This window comes from Camelus bactrianus, chromosome 2 (genome assembly GCF_048773025.1).
Source record: "Camelus bactrianus isolate YW-2024 breed Bactrian camel chromosome 2, ASM4877302v1, whole genome shotgun sequence".
NCBI lineage: Eukaryota > Metazoa > Chordata > Mammalia > Artiodactyla > Camelidae > Camelus > Camelus bactrianus.
The window spans coordinates 64,961,653-64,985,178 of record NC_133540.1 but is presented as its reverse complement, the minus strand read 5'-3'; the positions used below and the strand labels follow the sequence as shown (position 1 = coordinate 64,985,178).

At 42.0% G+C, this 23,526-nt stretch overlaps 1 protein-coding gene and 1 long non-coding RNA gene across 4 annotated transcripts in view; both read right to left on the bottom strand.

Moving 5' to 3' along the window:
• The window catches only part of PPP3CA (protein phosphatase 3 catalytic subunit alpha), a 288,033-nt gene extending 266,333 nt beyond the window's left edge, over positions 1 to 21,700 (bottom strand). Inside the window, exons 1-2 of one of the 3 annotated variants that reach the window (XM_074343244.1) lie at positions 21,240 to 21,700; positions 20,826 to 21,129 (exon numbers count right to left, since the gene is read on the bottom strand). In XM_074343244.1, coding sequence (XP_074199345.1) covers positions 20,826 to 20,883 — 58 coding nt within the window. In that variant the 5' untranslated portion in view covers positions 20,884 to 21,129; positions 21,240 to 21,700. Of the gene's footprint in view, positions 1 to 20,825 lie in introns of all 3 variants that reach the window. The other 2 variants (XM_074343239.1, XM_074343251.1) reach the window with 2 other exon arrangements.
• On the bottom strand, positions 1,751 to 9,086 carry LOC123616482 (uncharacterized). The gene is made up of 3 exons (XR_006724479.2): positions 6,166 to 9,086; positions 3,069 to 3,267; positions 1,751 to 1,843 (listed from the first exon to the last, which is right to left on the bottom strand). It is a non-coding gene; the product is annotated as an uncharacterized LOC123616482 (long non-coding RNA).
• Positions 21,701 to 23,526: the final 1,826 nt, after the last annotated feature.

Below are 23,526 nucleotides of genomic sequence, written 5' to 3'. Positions count from 1 at the left end.
AGAAAGCTGAAGAGTCAAATGGCAGAGTTCAAGTGCTAAGAGAAAGATGTTTCTAGCAGCAATACTGTAGAGAAAGGGGAAAAAACAGGCCAACCAGAAAGGCAGCTGTTGTGACAGAGGGTGTCTTAAATGCAAAGACCATTTATAGTCATTTCCCCTGCAGAAGGTTGGTGCTTGCCCCCAAGCCTGATTAAGAATAAGAAATCCTTGTTTCATTTGCCTTTAATACTTCTGACCCAGAACCCTTGTTAAATGAGCTCTTTTGAACACATTTTGACTTTCAGGTTAAATGTTAAATAAATAGTAGTCAGTCTTGTCACATAGAGATCTTTTTCTATGCCAACCAAAACATGCCTAAACCTGCTCATAAAAAAATAGACACCATATTTATTCCAAATGCATGCAATCACTGTGATAAAGAAGTAGTATATTTTGTTGATATCATAATTCTGAAGAGATATAAAAATGGACACAAAAATATTGTATTGTAAAAAAAAATTCAGTGTTGCTATGACATTATTTTTGCTAGGCTTGACATGTGTATGTATTCATGTGCATAACATGTATTTAATTAGTGAGAAAAGTATCCAAAATAAGTAAAAAATAGAATATGCATTTCTCCTTAGAGCATGAAAATCTTCACATTTCAGCCACAACTTTGTGATCTGTAAAATAAAGGCACTGGGCTAAAATGTAATCTTCCAGTCTTTGCTGTGTCCAGATTGGATGGTCCTAACATTCCAACAACTCAGGCCTACTGTGCTTGCCTCCTAATCTGTCTGCCACATTTCCTCTATGTCTAAAGCCATTCCTCAAATGAAACCAAACTATAAAATGCTACTAATCTAGTAAATGGCTTTAAAAATACTCAAACGTGCTACCACAGGGCTTTGGGGAAAGCAATTATTTTAAAGACTAAAATTAGAATTTCTTCAGTGCCTCTTATTCAAGGAATATCAAGTACTTCAACAAACTAAGGTTAACTGTAAGTGTTACTGACCCCCTTCTTCAGTCAAGGGTAGACTGATTAACCCACTTACCCAACATGTAATAAGGAATAAATGGAGTCAGAGTATATATATATATGTCTGCATATACTGTGTCTCCGCTCTAATCAGGTACCCAATTTCCCCAAACAAAAATCCTGTATTAACCTCTCAAATGTTAAAACCATTAGGTTAAGGCTCTATACTCTCATATATAAGCCACCTTTTCTCTCTGAGGAATGTATATTTTAATAATGGTAATACTAACAGCAAATGCTTACGTAACACTACTGTGTGCCTGGCACTCTTCTAAAGACTTTATACATGTATTAATTCATTTAAACACCACACAATTCTATAGCTAGGTGCTATTATTACCTTGTTTTGCAGACTTAAAGAACAAAAATAAAAAACAAAACAAAACAAAAAACAGGGACATAATTAACTTGCCCCTGGTCACACAGCAAATAAGCAGCAGAGCTAGGATTCAATGCAAGCAGGTTGGCCCCAAAGCCCAGACTCTAAACCACCCCACCATACGCAACTCAGGGCAAGGGGCACATAAATACTGCACTTCTCTGCACTGTTTGGTTTCCATCAACTACTTTGTTCCTTTGGCTGCATTTATTAAGCACTCAGTAACTGCAGTTGAATGAATAGAATATATGCGTGGAATTAAAGCCACTGACTTTAAGAAAAGGAAATACCCAGTACACACAGGAAAACAAGCTTAAGAACAAAACTAAAATACTTAGACTCCTATCCAGTGTAATCTCATGAGTTTATTTAATGACTCTTAGTCCAGTTTTTATCCATTTGGTATTCCACATCGCCTGGCCTCCCTCTGTCTAGTTCACCTGAAGGAAAGAATGGAACAAAAAACAGACAATAAATTTTGGCAGCATCTTCATTCCCTAGTCCCAAGGAAGGATAAAAACAGGGAGGAAGTTCAGCCCTGCATAGAAGAGAATTATTTTCTATAGGATTATCAATGAATTACCACACCGAAAAGATTAGGTGTAAGCCCAGAATTTCTTTCATGTTCAATTCTCATTTATGTTGATAGCATCATTTTAAATACCTGATTTACAAGATGAAATGTTTTCTTTAGAGTTAAGTAGCTGACACAGAATGGAAATAAACTCTAGTCCTACTAAACCAGTGCATTTTTAAGCCTGGCCAAATTTAAGAATCACCAAGGAGACTTAAAAAACAAAACAAAAACAAAAACAAACCTGATGTTGGAGCCTCACCTAGAGAGTCTAATTTAATTGGTTAGGGGGAGAACTAGGCACTGGGAGCTTTAAAAGTGCTCTAGGTGATTGGATGTGCAGCCATACTTGGGAGGTACGGTTTAAATGTTACCCAGGGCTTCTCAAACTTCAATGTGCATGAAGATCACTTGAGAATCTTATTTAAAATGCAGACTGATTCAAAAGGTCTAGACTATGGCCTGAGACTCTGTCTTTCCAAAACGCTGCCAGGCACTGCTGACCCTGCTGCTCTATGAACTACACTTCTGAGCAGCAACCTACCGTCCCTCCAGCAATAGATTATTATAATCAGTATTAAAACAGAGAGGGAGTGGACAAGATATTACAATTGAGGGTGATGTAGAATATTTCACTTTTATGTAAAGATAGACTTATTTTTAAAAAGCAACTTGAAGCCACAAGCAATGATCATAGAATATAAGGTTACTGTGAATCCAATGAGCTACTATGCATGAAGCATGAGGGCTGTTCCTGGCCCAGAAACAGTACTCAGTATTAGCTATTCTGTTACTATTTTATTAACAAAGGAGTTGGCATGATCACTATCCAAATCAAGAAAACTGAATGCAGATATATATACTGTTTTCTAGAAAAGTATGGCTTTTACTTGCTCACAGTCTTACCATTATGACATTCTCTCCTATACGTAGACCATTTGGTATAGAGATAAAATATTTGCCCCAGAGACAAACTTTGACATTTGATAACACAATATCTGAGATCTGCTTTAAAATACTTCAACAGAGAAAACATTAAGAAGAAGGGAGCACATTAAGCAAATGAAGTGATATCAGAACTGGATAATTACCTGTGAGTTAAGTATACGAGGGGTTCATGGCCCTCTCCTCTCAACTTCTATGTATGTTTGAAATTTTTCAAAATAATTTTTAAATGTTCTTCTTTGAGCCTCAGCTTCATTCCTGATTAGCTCTGTGATCATGAACAAATTAGTTAACTTCTCTGATCCACAGACCACTCTTCATAGAACAGGTTTCCATGCCAACCACCTGATAAAGTTTACCACAGGGATTAATGGAAAGGGCACTGTAAAAACAACTGACACCAAGCAGACCACAACATAAAGATAAATTCAATTGTAGTCCAAAAGGGTCCAATTTAAAGAGAAGCAAAAAGAATGGTAAAGTGTTTCTAAAATAGAAACAGGTATATCTGTAGAGACTGAAGATGATGTGTCATCCTCCTGACATTTCAGTCCTTTCTATTACCTCTTTCTTAACATTCTAGGCCAGATTTCATCATAAATAGCAACAAGTAGCATAAAATGAATTCTCCAGAATGCCACGTCCTGAGATAAATGCATAAAAAGGTTTCTTGCATGACAACACAAATCAACTATGGGTGACTTACAGACAAACACCACTTCTAGCTGCTACACTATTGCCCTGAAGACAAATAACATGGCTTTTTCTCCCACTCACTACCTTCATTTATGAAAATCTCTGAATAGCAGCTGGGGACAACAGTGTAGAGGAAAGTAATATCTTGAATACATGCCAAATAATCAAAAGCAAAATATCACTTCTGGTGCTCTCTCTCCATAGGATAAAAGTTCAAATAAGAGCAGATGGTATCTTTATTATCTGTAACATAATTGCAATATAATTACACAATCATTTGAAAGTATATATTATTGGATACAATTCTATTATTCTGGAAACAAATCAAATCACTCACAGAACCTGGTAGTTGGAAACCTTATACAGAGGGAAAGTGCATAACCTCACGATATACAATTTAGCATAAGAGTGAAGAGGAAAATTTATTTAAAATAGTAAACAATGTATGCAATTTCCATTTTTTGAAGAATATATAGAAATAATGACATATCAAGTCTCACTTATGTCTATTCCAATTGAATTCTAATCAAATATTGTCACTGATTGAAACTCCTAGAGGCATGCCTCTCTTTCATAAGAAAAAATTCTAAAGCCTGGAATGCACTACAAATTTGCTAGCCTCCCTCATTAGTTCAAGAAAGAGCAAAACAGTAAAGTGAGTTCAGAGGTTGTATTTTCTAGGGGAATTCTCAAAAGAAGCACACTCTGTGTTGATCTTCTGCTTTACAATTTTGCTCTTAAGACACAAGTTAAAGCCACATTAAAAAACAAAACAAAACAAAACAAAAACCAGTATTCAAGCATATTTCTTACATATTTCTCATATAGCTCATATGTGGAATGAATGGAATGCTTAGTCACTAGTTATTTTACTTATATTTTCCTATCTGAATACAGACTTACCTGATATTTTTCCTATCCTAATAACATTCAAATTATCTATGTGTGCAATAATAAACACTAGGCATAATCATTTCAGTATCAATTTCCTTAAAAGGTAAAGCTTATTTCAGGCAAGGTCTGGCTCAAGGATTAAAATAAACACACACAGCAGGAAAGTTGTAATGTATATTCTGTTTTTTTAGGCTATGAAATACCACATGTGTATATATATATATATATGGTATTTCATAGATATGACACACAATGACACCCAAGAACTGTCAGTAAAATACCCTAGCTGTACTCCTATTTAAGAATTAAGGTTATTCATGAATTTGAATAACCTTCCATGTGTTAATGAATACCTTTAAACAACTATACAAAAAAAGTCATATTTGAAGTCCAATGTTCACAAAAATGTCACAGGGGGAAAAAAGGAGAGGAAGAGAAAATATGAACCCAAGCTGATCCCAGCAGGGAAGAAGTTTTCCCACATACAGAGGTATTAGCCACAAAGCAAGGGAAAGCCAGAGGCTCCAGTACGAAATTAGAGCTCCCTGAATTTACACTGAGGGCATCGAGGCAGCGTGCTCAGTCTTCCGTTCCAGCTGAGCCTGTGACCTGCAGCTATTTCCCCCTTAGGATTTCTTACAGTGAGTCCAACCAGGTTCAGCTAGATCAGAAATGTGTTTAGCAATCATATGAACAGAGAAATATATTTCTCTAATCACCCGCCTCAGAGAAGCATTAGAATTCTGAATCTGAATCATCACCCTTTTCTTTTAAGGAATTACATCATCAGTTTAAAAGTGCAACTAGACTAGTCCTAAGCATTTGTCATTGTACAGAATGGCAACAACTGGTACATGAAAAATTCTGATCTCAAAACAATTCACATCTGCATCTAAAATGCTACGATGAAACCACATAACTCCCTCCTCAAAATGTTTCATGTGACGTCTCCTTGAAGTGGCTTTCACTTTAGCTATGTGTGGCTTCCTTTATTTGCTTTAGAGACAAAAATATGAAAATGAATATAAAGAAGCAGAGACTAAAACAAAGGCCAACAGTAGATACAACAGCCAGCACCAGATTTTTTTTTCTTCATAGTTTTAACCTAGAGAGAAAACTCCAGGTCCAATAAAAGTACCTTCTCTATGTAATTCATGGTTAAGACTTCTATGTTTTAGATTTGTCTTGTAACACCATGAGAAGGTCAGTGATGTCAAGTAAAGCCTGGCTAACAGTCCCATTGTTTGTCAGCCTCAGCTACATATTTCTAAAAAGGATGCAGACATCCTTGCCCCACAAGAGAGTTACATTTTTCTCCCACAAAAAATGCCAACGATATTCCACTAAAATGATTTCCAGCAGCAACAATATTTTATATAAAAACAAATCCCTAATCCCTTGATAGAATTTTCTATCAATTCATTGATACCACCCAATATATTTAGCCTTGAGTGCACTTCAACTCAGTGTCCTGGTGGTAAAAGTTCAGGATCTGGAGTCCAAATATCTGCTCCACCACTGACTGGCTGTGTGACCTTGAAAGGATACTGAACCTTCCCTAGACTCAGAGTGATTAGAAGGATAAAACTAGGTATTAACATTTTTAGAATAGAGCGCTCAAAAATCTATTAACTCACTTTATTATTTACTTACTTGGAGCAAGAAACAAAGTAGCTGACAAGTTAACAAAGTGTTCTCCTCAAACAGAATCAAGGGATATAATATATTACAAAATATATGCCACTAATAAACACACCAACTCTCTAATCATTATTCTTGGAACATTCATTCCTTCCACTCTCTGAAATGACAAAACAGTAAGATAAGTTACAGGGTAGGCAAAGACATTGGACATTTTTTTAAATTTATCATTCTGAAGTACAGCTTCAGAAAAATACAATCAAGTAAGGAAAAAGTCAAGGACAACAATTAGTCAAGCAGTTCCCTTTTTTTCCTACAGAAGCCACAAGCTTCTTATTAACACAGGTGGGATTTTTTCCCATGTTACATATGCAGAATCTAAAATAAAGATTTGTGAACTCACTCATCCACACTGACTGGTTCTAAAAATTCATCTCATTCCCAGGCTTAGATCAAGACCTAGGCAAATCTACTAAGGGCATAAATCGGGGCAAATAACTAGAAAGAAGAGGTAAAAGAATCTGTTTGTTTAAATAAAAGAGCAAAAAAGGCTAGAACCAGAGAACAAGGTAAGCAAGATTAAGTTGAATAAATAAAAGGGTTACTTTTGTGCTCAGAACTGTATAAAATAATTACAAAATCCAGAGTGAAGGAGACCTGGATTATAGGTTTATATGAAAATGTCTGAGATAGGGGATAAGGAAGTCAGGTATCCCATTAAATCAAGGGTACCAGAAAAAGTAATCCAATTTGGGCTACATTAATAAAAGAGTAATACTGGAGGAGAAGAAAAGGAAGTGCCAATATCATTATGCTTTTGTGACGAGCAAGAATAGCTTTTCCAGTCAATTTGTTTGCTTGAGGGGGTGGTGGGAACCATGATGAATTATACGCCAGGCATCATGCTAAGCCTGGGGAGATGAAATGGATAAAGCCTTGCCCTTGAAGATTACACAGTTAAGGAGAAAACTGTGTCGTGAGTGTTTGTGATACCCTGTGGGTACAAAGTGCAAAAGGCCTGAGGGGATCAGAGAAGGAAGTCTGACACACAAGGACACAACAAGGAGCAACAGTATTCCATGCAGAGGTAAAGTAAATACAAAGCCATGGAAGACATCGCTGGGATTTTTAAGTTGTTCAGTTTAGTTCCATCAACTTGATACAGACCAAACACAGACAAGCATGCAGAATACACATATGAATGAAAAATGTTCTCCCTGCTCCCAAGAACTTATATTGTAATAAACTGTAGAGACTTAAATTTAAGTTCAGTGTAATGTGATATATGCTATATTAGAGATATTTTCAAAATTCATGCAGTCAGGGTAAAATTTCATACTATAAAGAGTTCCTACGGTTCAGTCAGGAAGACATCAACCACCACATACGGGGTTAACATAATCAGGTATTCATTTTTAAATGATCACTCTGGCAGTGGTTAACGTTAGTGAGGGGATGAGTCTGAAAGCACAGAAAATAATGCTGCGGCACTGGGTGAAGGATGTAAAAGACCTGCACTGAATGACAGTTAATTAACTGGATAGATGGTGGTCACATCACCCAAGACAGAAAACACAGGAGAACGAATACCCCACTTCATTTTCACCACACCCATCCACAGCAACTACTGCATACATGGTTTGAAAGAAAGATCCAGAGAAAAGACCCGACTGCAAATACAGATGTGTTAGTCATCAGACTATAAGGGAGAAATCCTATGAGCGTCAGGAGATGAAATTACCTGGAAGAACTGGTAAAGGGATAAAAGGACATTAACATTTAGGATTCAATCAAGAAGAGCTGACAAACAAGTCAGAGAAACAGGAAATCCATGAAAGACAATGGGGACAAAGTTTCAGGAAGAAAGAGGTGGTCCATCATGTCAAGTATCACAGAGACCAGCAACTGGAGAGTCATTGGTGACCTTTGCCAAACTGATTCAGAGGAATGGGAGAGGCCCCCACAGGACAGTGGATTTGACTGTGGCCAGGAAGTGAGGAAGTATATGCTTTAATGCAGGTTACTTTGAGAAGAAGAAAGCTATGCTTTCAAGGGAGCTGTCCAACAATAAAATCACAATACCTAACATGGACTGAGGGCTCTTTTTGAGCAGGCCACAGGCTAGGCATGTCACATACAATTCCTCTCATAGTTACCACCACCTTGCAAAGTCAGTATTACTGTTTCCACTTTTCAAAAATGGGTGCAGGATGATTACATGACTTCCCCATGAACACAGAGCAGGCACATGGAGAAAGGAGGATTTACATGCAGGTTCTGTCAAGCCATTAACCAATGCTCTTTCCACATTCTGAGGCTGCCTGCCCATCACTGGAAATCAGGGGAAGGGAGAAAATGTTAACCATTTAACAGGAAGGGTTTTTTTTTTTTAAGATAGTTGAACTAGTTGACTTTTAAAGTCATTTCCACCTTCAGTAGCCCATGGTTCTAGCTCATATACTTTGCTCACAGGTGACTTCTATGTAATAGCTACAAAATTCCAGATCTAAATGCTCATCACTCCTTTTGCAGTACTTTTTATGCCATCTTCATTTTAAAATAAGCCACATCCTAATGATGTGCCTATTATACTATGGAGAAAATTAATATTGGTTCCACTTATTTTTGCCAAAAAATGGAAGCACAGTCTATGAAGACAGTTAATCACTCCCTTTTCTGCACTCCACAGCATGCTGCATCTTCTGCTATTACAACAATTATAATTTATACTGTGATTTGCTTTCACACCCCACGCTGGACAGTAACCTTTGCTGAATGCCTACTTTATTTTAAGCCCTGACAACACAGCACAGAGCCAGGCAAGCAGGGGGCACTTAAACTGTGATACATGCATGGACAGAATGGAAGGACAGATGGGTAGACGGACAGTTCTGCAAGTGAAGGAAGCATTTTTTAACAGCCATTTTACACTCAATAATGGATTATTTAATCTACTTACCAACTGGGATATCACAATGGTATCATACTTGAGGGAACCAGTAGGGAAAATTGAGTGATACAAGAGGAATGGGATATGGATTTAAAAAGAGACATCAACATTCACTCTCAAAAAGGCTCCTGAATTACGGGATTTTTCCTGGATTCAATATCACCCAAAGGCAAAAGAAAAAAAAAAAAAGAGAGAAAGTCGTCAATTCACTGAATTGCTTTTTTAAAAAATCAGTTACTTTTTAAACTTTTATCCAAGAAGGCCAGTCATTTCCTAAATAAATAATTAATCATGGAATTTCAGGTGTGGCCCCTGGGAGATATTCTAGGAGAGAAAGCTTCATAGGGCATTTTGAAATCACCCCAGAAGTGCATACTGTATGTTTCAAGATCTACTCAGTCTACAAAGGTGTATCCTCTAATCTCAAGTCTCAGCCTTTTTTCTATCAAGATGTGTATGACATGACATTCATTTGCACAAAACACTAGCATGAGTGAACCCAGGTTCTATTAAACTATGCTCAAAAATGTTTATGGAAATTAAGGCAAACACTGCCACAGCTTACAAGAATGTCTGATTTCCACTGTGATTAAAGGCACATCCGTAAGATCAAGAGGACAGCAAGTTATGCAAATACCCCACCATGACAGCTGCAGCTCCATCCTTTTCTCTCCCACATGGGAAAACACAGCAGAATGCAAGTGAAAGTAACATTTTAGGGTTTAACTCGAATCCACCCTAGTTTATATATAGATATTTTAAAATAAGTCATTTGTAAACTTCTGTACGTTGTTATCAGTAGCTGTTAATTCCTCACAGCTGAGTGTAACACAGAAATGTGCTGTGACACCACAGTTGGAAGCGACTGGCCTCTTTTAGGTCTCAGTGAAACTTACACTAGTTATCAAATTACAGTCGGACTCACGGGGTTAGCCAAATTCAATGGCCTTAGAGGCCGTTTATCAACATCTCTGAAAGACAGAGCGCCAGAACTAAGAGCAGGTAGAGAGGCGGTTTCAGGCTCTGGTCAGGTCGGGTGCTGAGCTGTCTTTGTGATGTGATTTGAAAAGGAAAACAAGGAACTTGGCCTGTCCTGAGTTACGCCATCAAACCACCACGGGGTCAAGCTGTCGTGCTGCCTCAGTACTCTGCCTGTATTACAAATAAATGCAAACAAAATAAAAGCAATGCCTCCAAAGAGCCACTGCTAAAATGCATCTGCTAGCCAGGCTTTCTGCAAGACTTCTACTCACAGAGCAGATTAGGTATTTGACACCTTAGAGCTCCAAAGGCCCTGGGAGAGGTACAACCGAAGGAAATTTCAGTAGGAAGAACGTGGGAAACAAGAGTATTGTGACAGAGGCAGTCCTGACCCAGCTACTGGACACCACGGAATGGATGCTAGACGGGGCCCAGCAACGAAGGACCCGAGTTCCAGGAAGTTTAAAGGTTAGCACATGGTCACAGGACAGCAATAATAGTAAAGCCCAAGGTACTGGAGGTTCCACGGAAGGAGGTAAGCCAAGAGGAACATTTGCTCATGTCTCCAGTTTCAAGAGGGCCTGAAAACTTGCTGTGATTTTAAAAGAAGGTTACTTGGTTGGGGAAAAGCCCAGGAACCAGTTGGGAAAAGCTACAAGGCTTAAGAACATGAAAGCTGCTCCTAATATCAAAGAGACTCTCTTGTAAAAGACAGATAAGGTTCATTTTATAAATTGAACCCTATAGAGCAATGCTAGGAATAACGAACATGGACTTCAGAGCATCAGGCAAGGTCAAACACAAGGAGACAATCTGGGGAGCAGAAACGGCTGGGATAGAGCAGGAGATCCTAGGAAGTTGAGGGCTCCCTCTCACGAGATGTGTTCACACAGCAGTGGGATTACTATTTGTCAGGGAGTCTGGACAGGGGCTTCCACACTGGGGATGGCCTGAGCTAGATTCTGATGCACCTTCCAATTCTAAGAGTCTGATCTGTTCGGTTTATGCTCAGATGTGAGCAACCGTAGGAGACAGTAAGCTTCCCACATACCCTCCAACCCCTCTCCCCAGCAGACGATCAGAGGACAGGCTCTAGGCCAGACGGAGAGTTAGATTTCCAACGTTTCTTCTAGCTTCAAAATTTTCATCACTTTAGATTTACATCTCATTTACAAGCTAAATAAAGGAGGATCATGTGTTCTCTCCATTCAGAAGATCCTCACCATCCATGCAGTGTTAAATGTCTCTGACTAGTTAAAAAAAAAAAAAAAAGCCACCTAAATCCCTAATGATTCCAGTGTTTTCTCATATTCACTCGACAGTGGTGATGGATAACATCAGAGTGTGATCCACCGTAGAAAGAGGCTTTCTAATCATAAAATCTATAGTTAAATCACCACTCAACCTTTTCCTTTAAAGACTGAATAATCTCAGTTCCCATCACAATTTGAAGTCCTTTAATCACTTGGAGGGGGCCACTTTTTTCCCCCCAACATGGTCCGAATCTTCCACATCCATTTCTAGAAATGCATGTGGCCTGAGACAGTTACTCATGTCGAATTCTGACCGGAGGTGAGGACAAGAGCAAGTCCCTCCAGGTTGCTAAGCGAAAACCCGGCAAAAGTTGACAAGGATGAGACTTTGTGTAGGAAACCACAGTTTCCCTGGTCTTCAACTCCTTGAAGGTAAAGTATTTCTGTACTAGGGAGACATTAAATCCTGGCTCATAAATCAGAGCTTGGAAAGCCCTGGCCGACCTGCTTCAATGAGGAGCCAGGTGACCAAGTCTGGGCTGGTGCAGATCCATCCGCGGTCCTCGGGGAGAATGGTTAGAAGGCGGGGCTGCACCACACAGCCTCCAGGCTGATGTGGGGCCCAGGGCTGAGCTCTTCTCGCCGGATTCACCACGCCGACGTGCCGCCAGGGGGGCTGACTCGTGAGCCGCCCATACTCGGGGGCCCGAAGACTTTTTACCATTACTACCCAGACACCTCGTATCGGGGCCTGCAGCACGTCTTACATCTCTGTTCTGATTCCTAAACGTATTAACTTTAATTCATTTGCATTTGTGTGTTTCTCTAAGTGAGCAATACAATTGTGAAGTCTAATCTGGGCCTCCCCGATTCTTGCCACAATAGCTCTCCCCACAACTGGGTGTCATCATCAGTCTTCCTGAGGGAAAAACATCGCCTACCTTTGAGTAAACCGACCTACACATCCTTTGCCTGACACTGACTCATTGAAAACCAAGCACTCCCTGGGTAAGCCACTCCTGCCAGTTAGGCTTCTGCAAGCTGGCTACTGGGCAAAAAAACATATAATGCCCAACTAATGAAACAGGGCATTTCAAAACTCATGTGAAAAAGCCCTTTCACAGGATTGGTACTTGCCAATCACACTCACCATGTTTGTAAGCCACCCATGATGTAAAATCCTGACTCAGGTTCTGTCATTTTAAGAGAATCTATTGTGCTTTTAATTTAATTTGATGAAATGGCATAGCTCACAAGACAAAATTTTATAATAGAAAAGAACCCTATAATTTAAGAATGTAAATTCCTCTTGCCCTTCATCTGTTATTTCATTTATTTAACAACCACATATCAAATGCCTGCTCTACAGTAGGACCTGTGCTCCGGCTAAAGATACAAAGATAAGTGGAACCAATCCCCACTCTTCTGGGCTCTCCGTCTCCTGGGGAGGAGAGGCAGACAGGTAAACAAATCATCACAGCAACACGCTCTACTCAAGGTGTCCTCTATGAGCAGGAAGAGACTGAGTCCCTTCACTCCAACTGAAGGTATCAGGAGACCCGAGTCCCAGAGAAGGTGACATGTGAACTACAGCTGGAATCATGAGAATTAAATGATGAGAACTGTTATCACGCCAATGATCAGACCCACACAGAGGAGGTATGAGTATACTTTAATTTATTAGCATTAAATACGCGTAACAGAACAACAAGGCCAGGTGTAATGATAATTAAAAAATTAATTCCTTTGCAAAAAGCAAACAATAACATGAGCCTGAAGTCCTGACTCAGGCTCTGTCATTTAAGAGAATGTATTGGGCTTTTAATTTAATTTGATAAAATGGCATAGCTCACAAGACGTTTAAAAACAAATGTCAACGGATGGCTTAAAGCCCACTGAGGAGAATATAGGAGTCAGCAGAGTTGGTGCCACCTTTTTTAACTTCTCCTAGCCCATCTACCTTTCCACTGGATAGCATTCAGTGATGTTTTGGGGGCCAGAGGAGGGCAGGAGGTTATGTTGGAGAAGGCTGCATTTCTGGATTACAAAAACTTTACAGAAAATGATAAATTGAGATGTAAACAAAAAAAAAGAGAATTTTGCTCTGTTTTCGTTTGGGGTTTTGGGTTTTTTGTTTTGGTTTGGTTTGGTTTGGTTTTTTCCCATGAAATTTGCCAGGTCATTTTCCCTTTAAGTCCAAGTCTGGACAATACTTAAAACAGATAAATCACCCAATAAATCACACGCTGAAAGATTAACATATCTTTTCTCACTTGTCAAAAATTGATCAGCCTAAGGAAAAATACAACAAAAATTGAAAGAAAGCTTTCAAGTTCAAGCAAATATGCTAAGTTGAAAAGGATTTAGCCTTTTAAACTCAGCTGGCATAAAGCCAGTCCAAATGACCAAACCACAAAACTGCCCTCAGTCTAACTATGTCACCTTAGTAATGCCTCCTTCTCAGACCCCATTCCCTGATGTGGCTGGAGAAGGGAACATTCCAATTAACCAGCAGTCACTGTAGAGAACCACTTACAGAGAATCAGAATATATAAAATACACTCAAAATAAACATATAACGTGTCTCCATTTACAGCTTCAGGAGGCACATGATAATTTTGCACTGTCCAAATCATTCAACAAGAATTTATTCGGTGCATAATAAGCAGGCCATTGAGCTACGCACCATTGGTTCAATGACCATATTTCCCAAACTAAAACTTAGAACACACATATTAATGACTTATTTTATGTAACTTCCAAGTATATACAGCAAACTGGGAGACACAGTTTAGACACTGATACACTGTAATTTCCAAAACATTCTAATACTATGTCAAGACACCTAAACATTGTAAATCAGAAGTAGTAGCTCCTCCCCAAAAAAGAAAAACTGGAGATATCCAATCACTGTAGAAAGAGACTCTGAAATTTTTAGAATCCTGGAGCTGATGGGAATTTTTTTTTAATTTAGCTCCATATGAATAAAACCATCAACCATCACTCTTCTGGCTTCAAAACCTAAGAAAGTTTTGAAACTGACAAACACGGAAAGGTGTTTGTATGTCATAATCTCAAGGCAGCTGTTAACATAAATCTCTGATACCTACTTGTTCGTTTCGCTCTTTTGCAGTATGTGCAGAATTTCCAGTTGCAAGGGATAGTTGGTAGAAAGTCAGATAGACCATCTTTTAAAATAGAGTTGCAATATATTTTTTCTGTGAAACAAAAGCACGGACTAGAGAAATAAAAAGAAGAAAAACATAAAGTTCTATTTCTCTCTATGATGGTCTCAAAAAGAATCCATCCAATTCCAGAAACACAGCCTTTCAATAACGGATTACTGTTTCCTCAGTCAGGGTTTGTATGTTTTTAATATCAAAGGCTTGAGTGTGCATTTGTGAAATGGATTTGAAATCCTAGCAACAGATCTACATTCTCAAGTTGATAGTCCATCTGATTTAAGCCATTACTCAGAACACCTAACCATGGAGGAATATGAAATGTTTTATTTGCCTTCTTACATGAAATATAATTGACGGCTTATTGATCAATACAGCCTGTATGAATACAGGAGATGGAAATATTGTAAACGAAAATGGGTTAAAAATGCTGAAAATGCAGAGACTACTAAAGACAATTTACAAACCAAAACCCTGTTGTAGTGCCTACATCATTCACCTGATGACTGTATTTTTTAAAAAGGAGTAAACTCCTAAGAAGCACTGATATTCTCACTTGAGCTTTCCCTAGAAATTAACGAAATCCTCAAACCAGAGCAACAATCTGGGCCATCATCTGTAGTCCAGACAAAGTCTTATAATAATACCCTTCAAAATAAAAGTACATAAAACTCCTTAGGAGGTGAGTATGCTATTTGTATTTCTGCGTGTATATTTACCTGAATAGAAAACAATGTTTAACAGTTTTCCTTTAGTGAACCTCATGCCAAGATCAAATGAGGTAACGGTTATCATCAGAATTTAAATTCCTGCTAAATACAGAAACAGAAAAGCTTCCCCTAGTAAAACTATTTTATATTGCTAGTAATTCAGTAAAGAAAATTCGGAAACAAAGTGTGATTATCTTAAATATTACCAAAAGAAGTGACAATTTCAAACAGGTTCTCAACAGAGAGGCGCAGCTTTGCCAGAGCATAGGATTTGCTTATACTTAGCTCTACTCTAGTCCCACCTGTGACTGAGCATTCTGTCTACTGTCTCCATTTCAACTATAAAATGTGTCACTATGAGCTATCATTGTAGACCCAAGGCATTCGTGGATTTCAGTATTAATGGTTCTGACTATTCTTGTGCCCTTGTAAGTACATTAATACGTTGTCATTTGTAATTCTGTGTCGGCAGTGACTGGATTGCTGTTCCCAGGCCAGTGGATCAAGTGTAACCTTTTGGGCTCTCAACTCCCATTTAATGATCTTCTGGTTCTCACAAGGGAGTAGTGAGTACAATCCCTGCCGTTTTACATACGGGAAAAGGAGCCTGTGGCGTTATAATACATTAACAATGGAATTAACAGGAAGCTGGAATTCAAAATCTCACCATATTCTTCTTGAATACCAAGAGACTGCTACGCCAGAAAGTTGCTGAAAAAATTGACAAGATGATTTTTTAGTTTTTATCCAAGTTCCATATCGTGAATCATCATCACTCTTTACAGTTCTGGAAGTGTCCAATATTTTCACAGAACTTTCAAAATGGTAATTTAACTGGACTTGCTAAAAGGAGAATGTGTCTAGAAAAATGCTATTTTCCAATGAGGTCACTCTAAATGGATTCTTTATCTGGTTTCATAATTAGTTTCAACTTTACACATGGTTGACACAAAAAACGATAAGGAAAAGCCTCAGAGGCCAATTATATAAGTTATAAATGCATACTGTATCAAAAGTCATATTTCATATCTCTAAAACTACAAATAAAAACAGGTCATAAAGTAACAAATAGATTTTAAAAGGCATATTTTTAAACTATATAAACAAATGCTAGAGTAAACCTTTAACTAGATTCTATGGTGTTACTTTTTTCATATTGTAACTGGATGTCTCAATATAAATTGCTCTTTAAAGTAGAGGTTCCTAAAAAGCTATTTTTTTAAATGTTAATTCTTCTAATTAATGGCAATTTAGAACACAGAATGTTTTGGAAAAAAATGCACTTGTGTTACATTTACTTTATAGTAGAAATCCGGAAATATTAATGAATATATCAATCTAATTTGTAATCAAGTATTAATTTGCATGCTGTTCACTAAGTCTTGAAAAGAATTTGTTCTCTTTTTATTTAACCATGCCCAGATCGTGTTGTTTATTGTATTAATTAAGTTAGCAGGCCCCTTCACATCCAGTGCTGATGTAAACTTCAGCCACCAAACACTGATATTTAGTCATAGTTTCAATTAATGGCACTGACTGACATTGAATTAATGCAGTTTTACTGTACACAAAGGGAAGACCAGATCCATGGAATAACTCAGCTGATGGTAAACATTAGTAAAATAAATTCACAATGAGCTCTTCTTGATACACTGCAAAGAAATGGCTTTGTTTATATTCCATTTCAGGATCCAAACATGACAGTTATCACTGATGTAGCATATTTTTGTTTTCTCATTAGGTAGTATTACTAGTCTCATTCAGCTAGAAACACTAGTGGCTTGAATTCCTATTGACTTAATATTTCACTTAGCTACAATCTGCTTGCTTGTGTGATCCCAGATATCCTTCTAGAATTTCCTACGTGTTCTTTGTCTATACAAATAGTATACAAGCTGACAATACAAAGAAAGACAGCTTTTTATTTATTTATTTATTTTGCATTCCCAACAGTCAAAAGCAATCTGACATAAAGTACAAGAGTGCTGTACCTAGAGTTTTTGAGAAACTCTCCCAAATTATTCCCAGGAATTTACTCCTCAGCAACCTGCCAAGGTATTTGGAATTTTTACCATTAAAGTCAGTTTGAGCTAAGGTGAAAGGCCCACCCATTACAATATACTTGGAGACAGGAAGACAGGAAAGGGCAAGAGATGTAACAAGGTAGCTGACTCATCATTCACGTTTCAATTCCCTTAAGTGTTTTATTGTCCTATAGCAAAGTTCTACAGCCAGTAGGGAATGTTAGGGCCAAACAAAGAAGAGTTAAAGGCAGGAACAGACAGGGACACGGGAAGGAAAGCCAGAGTTTGGAACAAGGCCTGGGGAGCACCACTGCAGAGAAAAATCAGACTATCAGACATAAGGGGAGAAGGGTTCCGTGAAATAGTTTTTCTCCTGTTTATTGCCTTCAATCTTTTACCTTATAGTTATGCAATGTTTCTTTTAAGTAAATGGATCAAATGATTCTGATTCTCAACAAATGGCACTACCAAGATGTTTTCTCTGAATTTGTACACTTTCAATTATTTTTATCCAAGAACAGTCAAAATGAAACAGCCTCAGTTGTTAGATGAAGTAACTTTCTGACATTATCTAAATGAATGCCATTCCATTCCATTTTTAAGGTTCAAAAAAACTAACCACCATCTGTGAACACACTCAAGAAGATGCTGAACATCTGAAAAATTACAGTTAGTTGAGACTGAAACTCAACCTACCTATCTTTCTAAAGTCACGTTCTGGAAATACCAACCAAGAAAGCTGTCACATCATCGCATTACTACAGCAAAACCACGAGCACAGCTTTACTTGTAAATAGCAGTTTGTTATACAACAGAAGCCAGATCACACTAATGAAGATAACTGTAGACAAATGTCATGGCCTGCCACAGTAATAACAATCCATTTTCTTCTTATTTCTATATGTAAGCAAATATTATCTGTACTTTGTAAAAGGATAAGAATGCTTAAGGAGCACAAAAATTTCCCTTGCCTGCATTAAAAAAAATAAGTCAATCTCAGACCACTGTGATAAAGTTCCAACAAAATTTAAAGTCATGGCTTCATGGCCTTGTGAACTATGTCTTATCTAGTTTTGTAAATGGGAAAAATTGTTTGGCAATCTGTTTTCCATTCAGCAAATATGTACTTTCTAGTCACTAAGCATACACATACATATTCAAGTGGAAATGCTATTTCACAACAGACTGATAATCGAAATAGGTTATCATCTCAAATAATCATAAAAATCAGGATTCTCCAATAAAACTTTTTTCTATAAACAAAATTTCATATGTAAAATTTTACATCAAGATTTCTATCAAAATATATGCAAAATTAACTTTTCCTCTTTTGAGTCTATTACACCCTCTGCATTTCAGTTCTGCAAAAATATGTAAACCAAATTTTTTGAATTATGAGTGGTCATGTGTACATATAACGAAAAGCCCTTTATGATTTTATATATATATATATAATACAGCATTGGAAAAAAGGCAAGACAAAATAGCCATGGAATGGTTCAATGGGCTCTTTCACATCACCTGGTAAAGACACCAAGCCAGAATGTATGAACAATTATTTTCACATTCTTCACTTGATGACAATTTTATATTTACGTTAAGAATACATACTTTGTGACTTAAAACAGAGAACTGGCCTTATATATGCACATATGAGTGTGTTCTAATTACTCACACATTTTACTATCCTTTGACACATTTACTGCTATCATTTGAATTGTAGCCTTTACACCGAGTGTTTTGAAAAAAGGTGATCTTAATATACAGACTGGAGTTACAACTAAACTTCACACATTAGGGAGATAGTTGTTATTCTCTGATATTTCAACAAAAGGTCTTGCTTTTTTAAAATGTCAACAGAGGCCCTTAATACAAAACTGTTCTTCTGAATGAATTTTAATTTACTGTTTACATGAGAATCCATGCCTGCAGATCAAAGAGCTGTGCATCAGCAGACCTATTTCGAGTCATTTTTGCAGAGATGTTACCTCCTTATCTTGATGAGTCTACGAATACTGCACTGAAGCAGGAAGGATTCTAATAGAACCAAAACAAGACACACACACACAACACCACACACACAACACCACACACACACACACAATTACTTTAAAAAACTGAGCAAACCTGAATGGAGCAATGAACACTCTGAAGCCCCAGAAGGACCATGCATGGTCTTTAGGTTGCTAGGTTACTTCACCTAAGAGCTCACGGTGTAAATGACTTCATTGCCTTGCACTCTACTTGCATGCTCAGGCCACAGTAGATACTATCTCTGTTCTACACACAACACACTGGCATACACATACACACACACACACACACACACACACACACACACACTCTATCTACATCAGTCAGCGCTACTTCCAATTTCAGAGGCCCGCTCCGCGCGTAGCCCGTGCCCATTCCTGCCCTGCGTCCTGACCCCAGGAGTGAGGGATACTACTTAATCCTGGCATATCTGTTCTGTTGCCTCATCCTTCCAGGATTCGTCGGGTGGTTCCTCCCCCACTCCACCACGGACTACAACGAGGACGGCGGATTCCCTGATGCGAGAGAAAAGGAGACTACTCTGTCCCCTTCCTCACCCACGGGGCATCCCGGCTTCTCTTGGCCAGAAACCTCAAAGCCATCCCCGCCAGGAGTCTGTGATCCTGGGGCGGGGGAGAAAAGCCAATGGTAGAAATCGAATAGCACGTTTAACAAGCGGGTGCCAGGGGCACGGAAGAAGCGAGGGGGGTGAGGTTACCCCCGGGGAGGTGTGCTCCAGCAGGGCACCATTCAAGAGCAATGACAGGTCGGCGGCGGACGCCTGGGGGTGGCGAGGGAGGTTTGGGGAACTGCTTTCCTTGTCTTTCTCAGGGCCTGCGGGGGAATCCCGGGCGGCGGCGGCGGCGGGGCTCTCGGGTCGTTCCCCGCCTCCCGCACCCCCGGCGCGTCCCCTGGGCCGCCCCCTCCCTGCGGCCGCCCCCGCCCCGCGCGGAAGGAAGAGCGGGGCTCCCCCCACGCTCTCCCGCTCTCTCGCGAGTCCTGTGCAGGCCCTTTCGGGGGAGGAAGAGGGGGCGCGGAGGGAATTGCTGCAATGGAGCGCCGAGAGAACCCTGCCCGAGCGAGGCAGGCGGTGGAAAGCCACGGCCACATAAAAATGCCATATTAATTTTTTAAAAGCCATAAATCACCCCTCCCTCTGCAAAAGAAAACCATAAACCCGATCCCATGCAAGCCCGCGAGCAGCCACCCACTTCCTATTTCTGTCACAGCAGCTACACCCTGCCAGCAACCACCCCCCGGGCGCCCCCTCCCGCCACCGCCACCCCCGCCACCACCTCCCCGCTGCTCAGCCATTTGCCAACTGACGCCCCCGTAAATAAAAATGCCCCAAGTGGGGCTGGGTGGGAAGCGTGGGGGGAGGGCGAGCGAGGGAGGGGGGTTCGAGGGTTGCACAATATCCTAGAAGGTCCGTAGCCCGAGCTGGGAGAGAACCCGGGGCGGGGGGAGGGGAGGCGAGGCGAGCCGCCCCGGTGCCTGCGGCACATCATGCACCCGGGCGACCGCGGCGCGCCGCTTACCTTTCACCACCCTGTCCGTCGTCGACAACTTGGGATCAATTGCCTTGGGCTCGGACATCTCCAGCCGCCGGGGGACAGCGACGCGCTGCTTGTCCGTCCTACTGCACACCCCGACAGGACCGGCAGGCCAGACACTCAGCTCCGCCGCCGCCGCGCTGCAAACCGCTTGGCTGGACGTCTGGGCTCTCAGCTGGCTTTAAAGTTACTGCCTTCTCCACGCGTCCCTCCTGCTCCGCCGCCGCCGCCGCCGCCGCCGCCTTCACTCCTCCTCTGCCGCCGCCAGCCCCGCCGACTCTGCTCCGGGCTGCGTGTGTGTGGTGGTTATTTATTTATTTTCTAAGCACGCCTCTCGGTTCTTCTTTTATTCTTGGGGGAAGGGGGATGGGGAGGGGAAGAGCACACACGAGCACCCACCCTGGCGCGGAGATCCGGCACCGCGGAATGGAGCCCCACGCGCGCACACTGCTGGGATTAAGACGGATCACATGGGGAGGGCCGGGGGCGAGGAAGGAGAGGCTGGGCGGCCGATGTCAGTGCCACCAGCCGCGCCTTGGCGTCCCCGGCGGCGGAGAGACGGCCGCCGCTGCTGCTGCAGCTGCTGCCTCCGCTGCTGCTGCTGCTGCTGCCGCCGCCGCCGCCGCTGCCGCTGCCACTGCTTCCCCACACCCGAGCGCCGCCGCTGATCCGCAGCCGCCGGAGACGTCCCGCCGCCGCGCTCGCCTGCGCTCGTCTCTGCCTCCCCGCGTCGCTCCTACACTCACACAGGCACAGCCGCGGAGCTCAGCAGACACAGTCCCGGACGCAACCTACCCTCCGCTGCCGCCGCCGCCGCCGCCGCCTCCGCCGCCGCTCCCGCCTCCGCCTCCTCCCCTTCCTCCTCCCGGCCCCCGCCTCTAGCGCTCCGGCAGCCACCTCCTCCCCGCGGAGCCCGCCCCCTGCGCCCCGCCCCGACGTTGGAGCTGCAGGTGTTCATTGGCTAATGCGCGCGTCACTCACTGCCAGTGTCAGCCTCCTAGCTGGTCCCGCCTCACGCCCCTCCTAGTCGTCCCCGCCCCCTGATCTGTTTTCTCCCTGCTGCCAGTCCGGAGGGCCTGCTGCCTCCACCGCCCAGTCCCCGCTCAGGTGTCACTGTTGCTGGCAAACCGGGATTAGGGAAGGAGAATCGGCAGGGGGTCGCAGCTAGGAGAGAGGCTCTACCATGCCACTCGCAGCCCCTTTTGGCCTCCGCCCCTGGACCCCGTACCCACACCCTGCGCCGCTTTGGCAACAGTGCCTGGTCGGCTGGGTTAAGCCGCAGTGTGAGTAGCCAAGTGCGGAGGGTGTCTCCGGGTGTGTGCGTGGCCCGCGAGAGGGCAAGAGAGGAGGAGGCGGGGAGAGAAGGGAAGAGGGTGGGGGTGAGAGGCGACCGAGAGAGGGCGGAGGAAGGAAGAGCGCGGGGAGCTCCGGGGCCCGCCGCACAGCTGCTATCGCTGCCGCAGCTGTCCAGGGAGGATCGCCAAAACGGCGACGAATAAACAACTTACCTTGGGGAGACGGGTCCTGCCTGCCATGAATATGTGGTTGTTTTGTTATTGGGACTTTTGTGGGGGCCGATGTGGTGGTTATTAATGTTTTCCACCCATGCATCCACACCTTCCGAGGAGGGGCCGCTCCTGAGTATCGCGGGCCAGGGACGTGGCGGAGCGTGCCGGGCGCTATGGGACGCGGGAGCGGGCTGTCCACTGAGGATGGGAATGGGAATCCAAGCGACCCCGGACAACTTTGAGTCACCCGGGGCAGCCCTGCCAGTCTCCAGGGAAAAATGGGCAGGGGGCAGGAGAAACACCGGAAAGTATCGCCTTTTCCCTGTTGACATCGCGCATGGAGCCACTAGTGGGGACTAGTGACACCACAGCTCCCTTCCCCGATCCTTCGGATAACCCGACGCCCACTGGGTGCTCCTGATACCTGCAGGGCCCTGAAGCCCAAGGCGGGTCCCCACTCGGTCACTGTGGTTGGAAGGAGCGGGAGGGAGAGAATGGGAGGCGTGGAAGACCAAAGAGTGACAGTTCTGAGCGGCCTGCCCCTCCACAGAATGAGGAGCAGGTCTCCCTCGGCAAGAAGGTCACCTCTCCAAAGGCCCTCTCTCCAACCAACCTCAGCACCAAGGACGCCCAGGGAGATTAGGGACAGGGATTAAAGTTCAAACTCTAAAAGAAGTTTTAGGAATTGGCTGATGACATAAGGGTATGGCTTCAGCAGTGTGGCCTGCAAGGTATTCCTCACACTAGGAGGCCGGGTGAGCCTCTGTGGAGGCCTTTTAGCAAAAGGAGGCCATGCAGGATATGTCTCTGGCTCAGGGAGATTGTCACTGGCTCCAAATTCTGCCCAGTTCACAACCGTAGGATATTTGTGTGATAATTAGGCAGACAGTACATTCAATAAATACGTATCATGCTCTTTTTCTATCCCAAGACACTGTGGTAGGTAATTTGTGTGGGGTAGGGGATGGGGTATTTGAAAATGGTCCTTCTCGTAATAAAGCCTAGTCCAGTAGAACTGTCATAAAAACATGAGCTCTGAGAGGCCACTGTATTGCCTCAGAAAAAGGTTGTTGAAAACAACCTCCTGAGCACAGGCAGAGCTAGTTGCTAAGGCAGATTTGGGAAGTTGGCCCCTGGCCAGGTGGCACACAGCAGGGCAGGGATGCCAAGACCTGTGG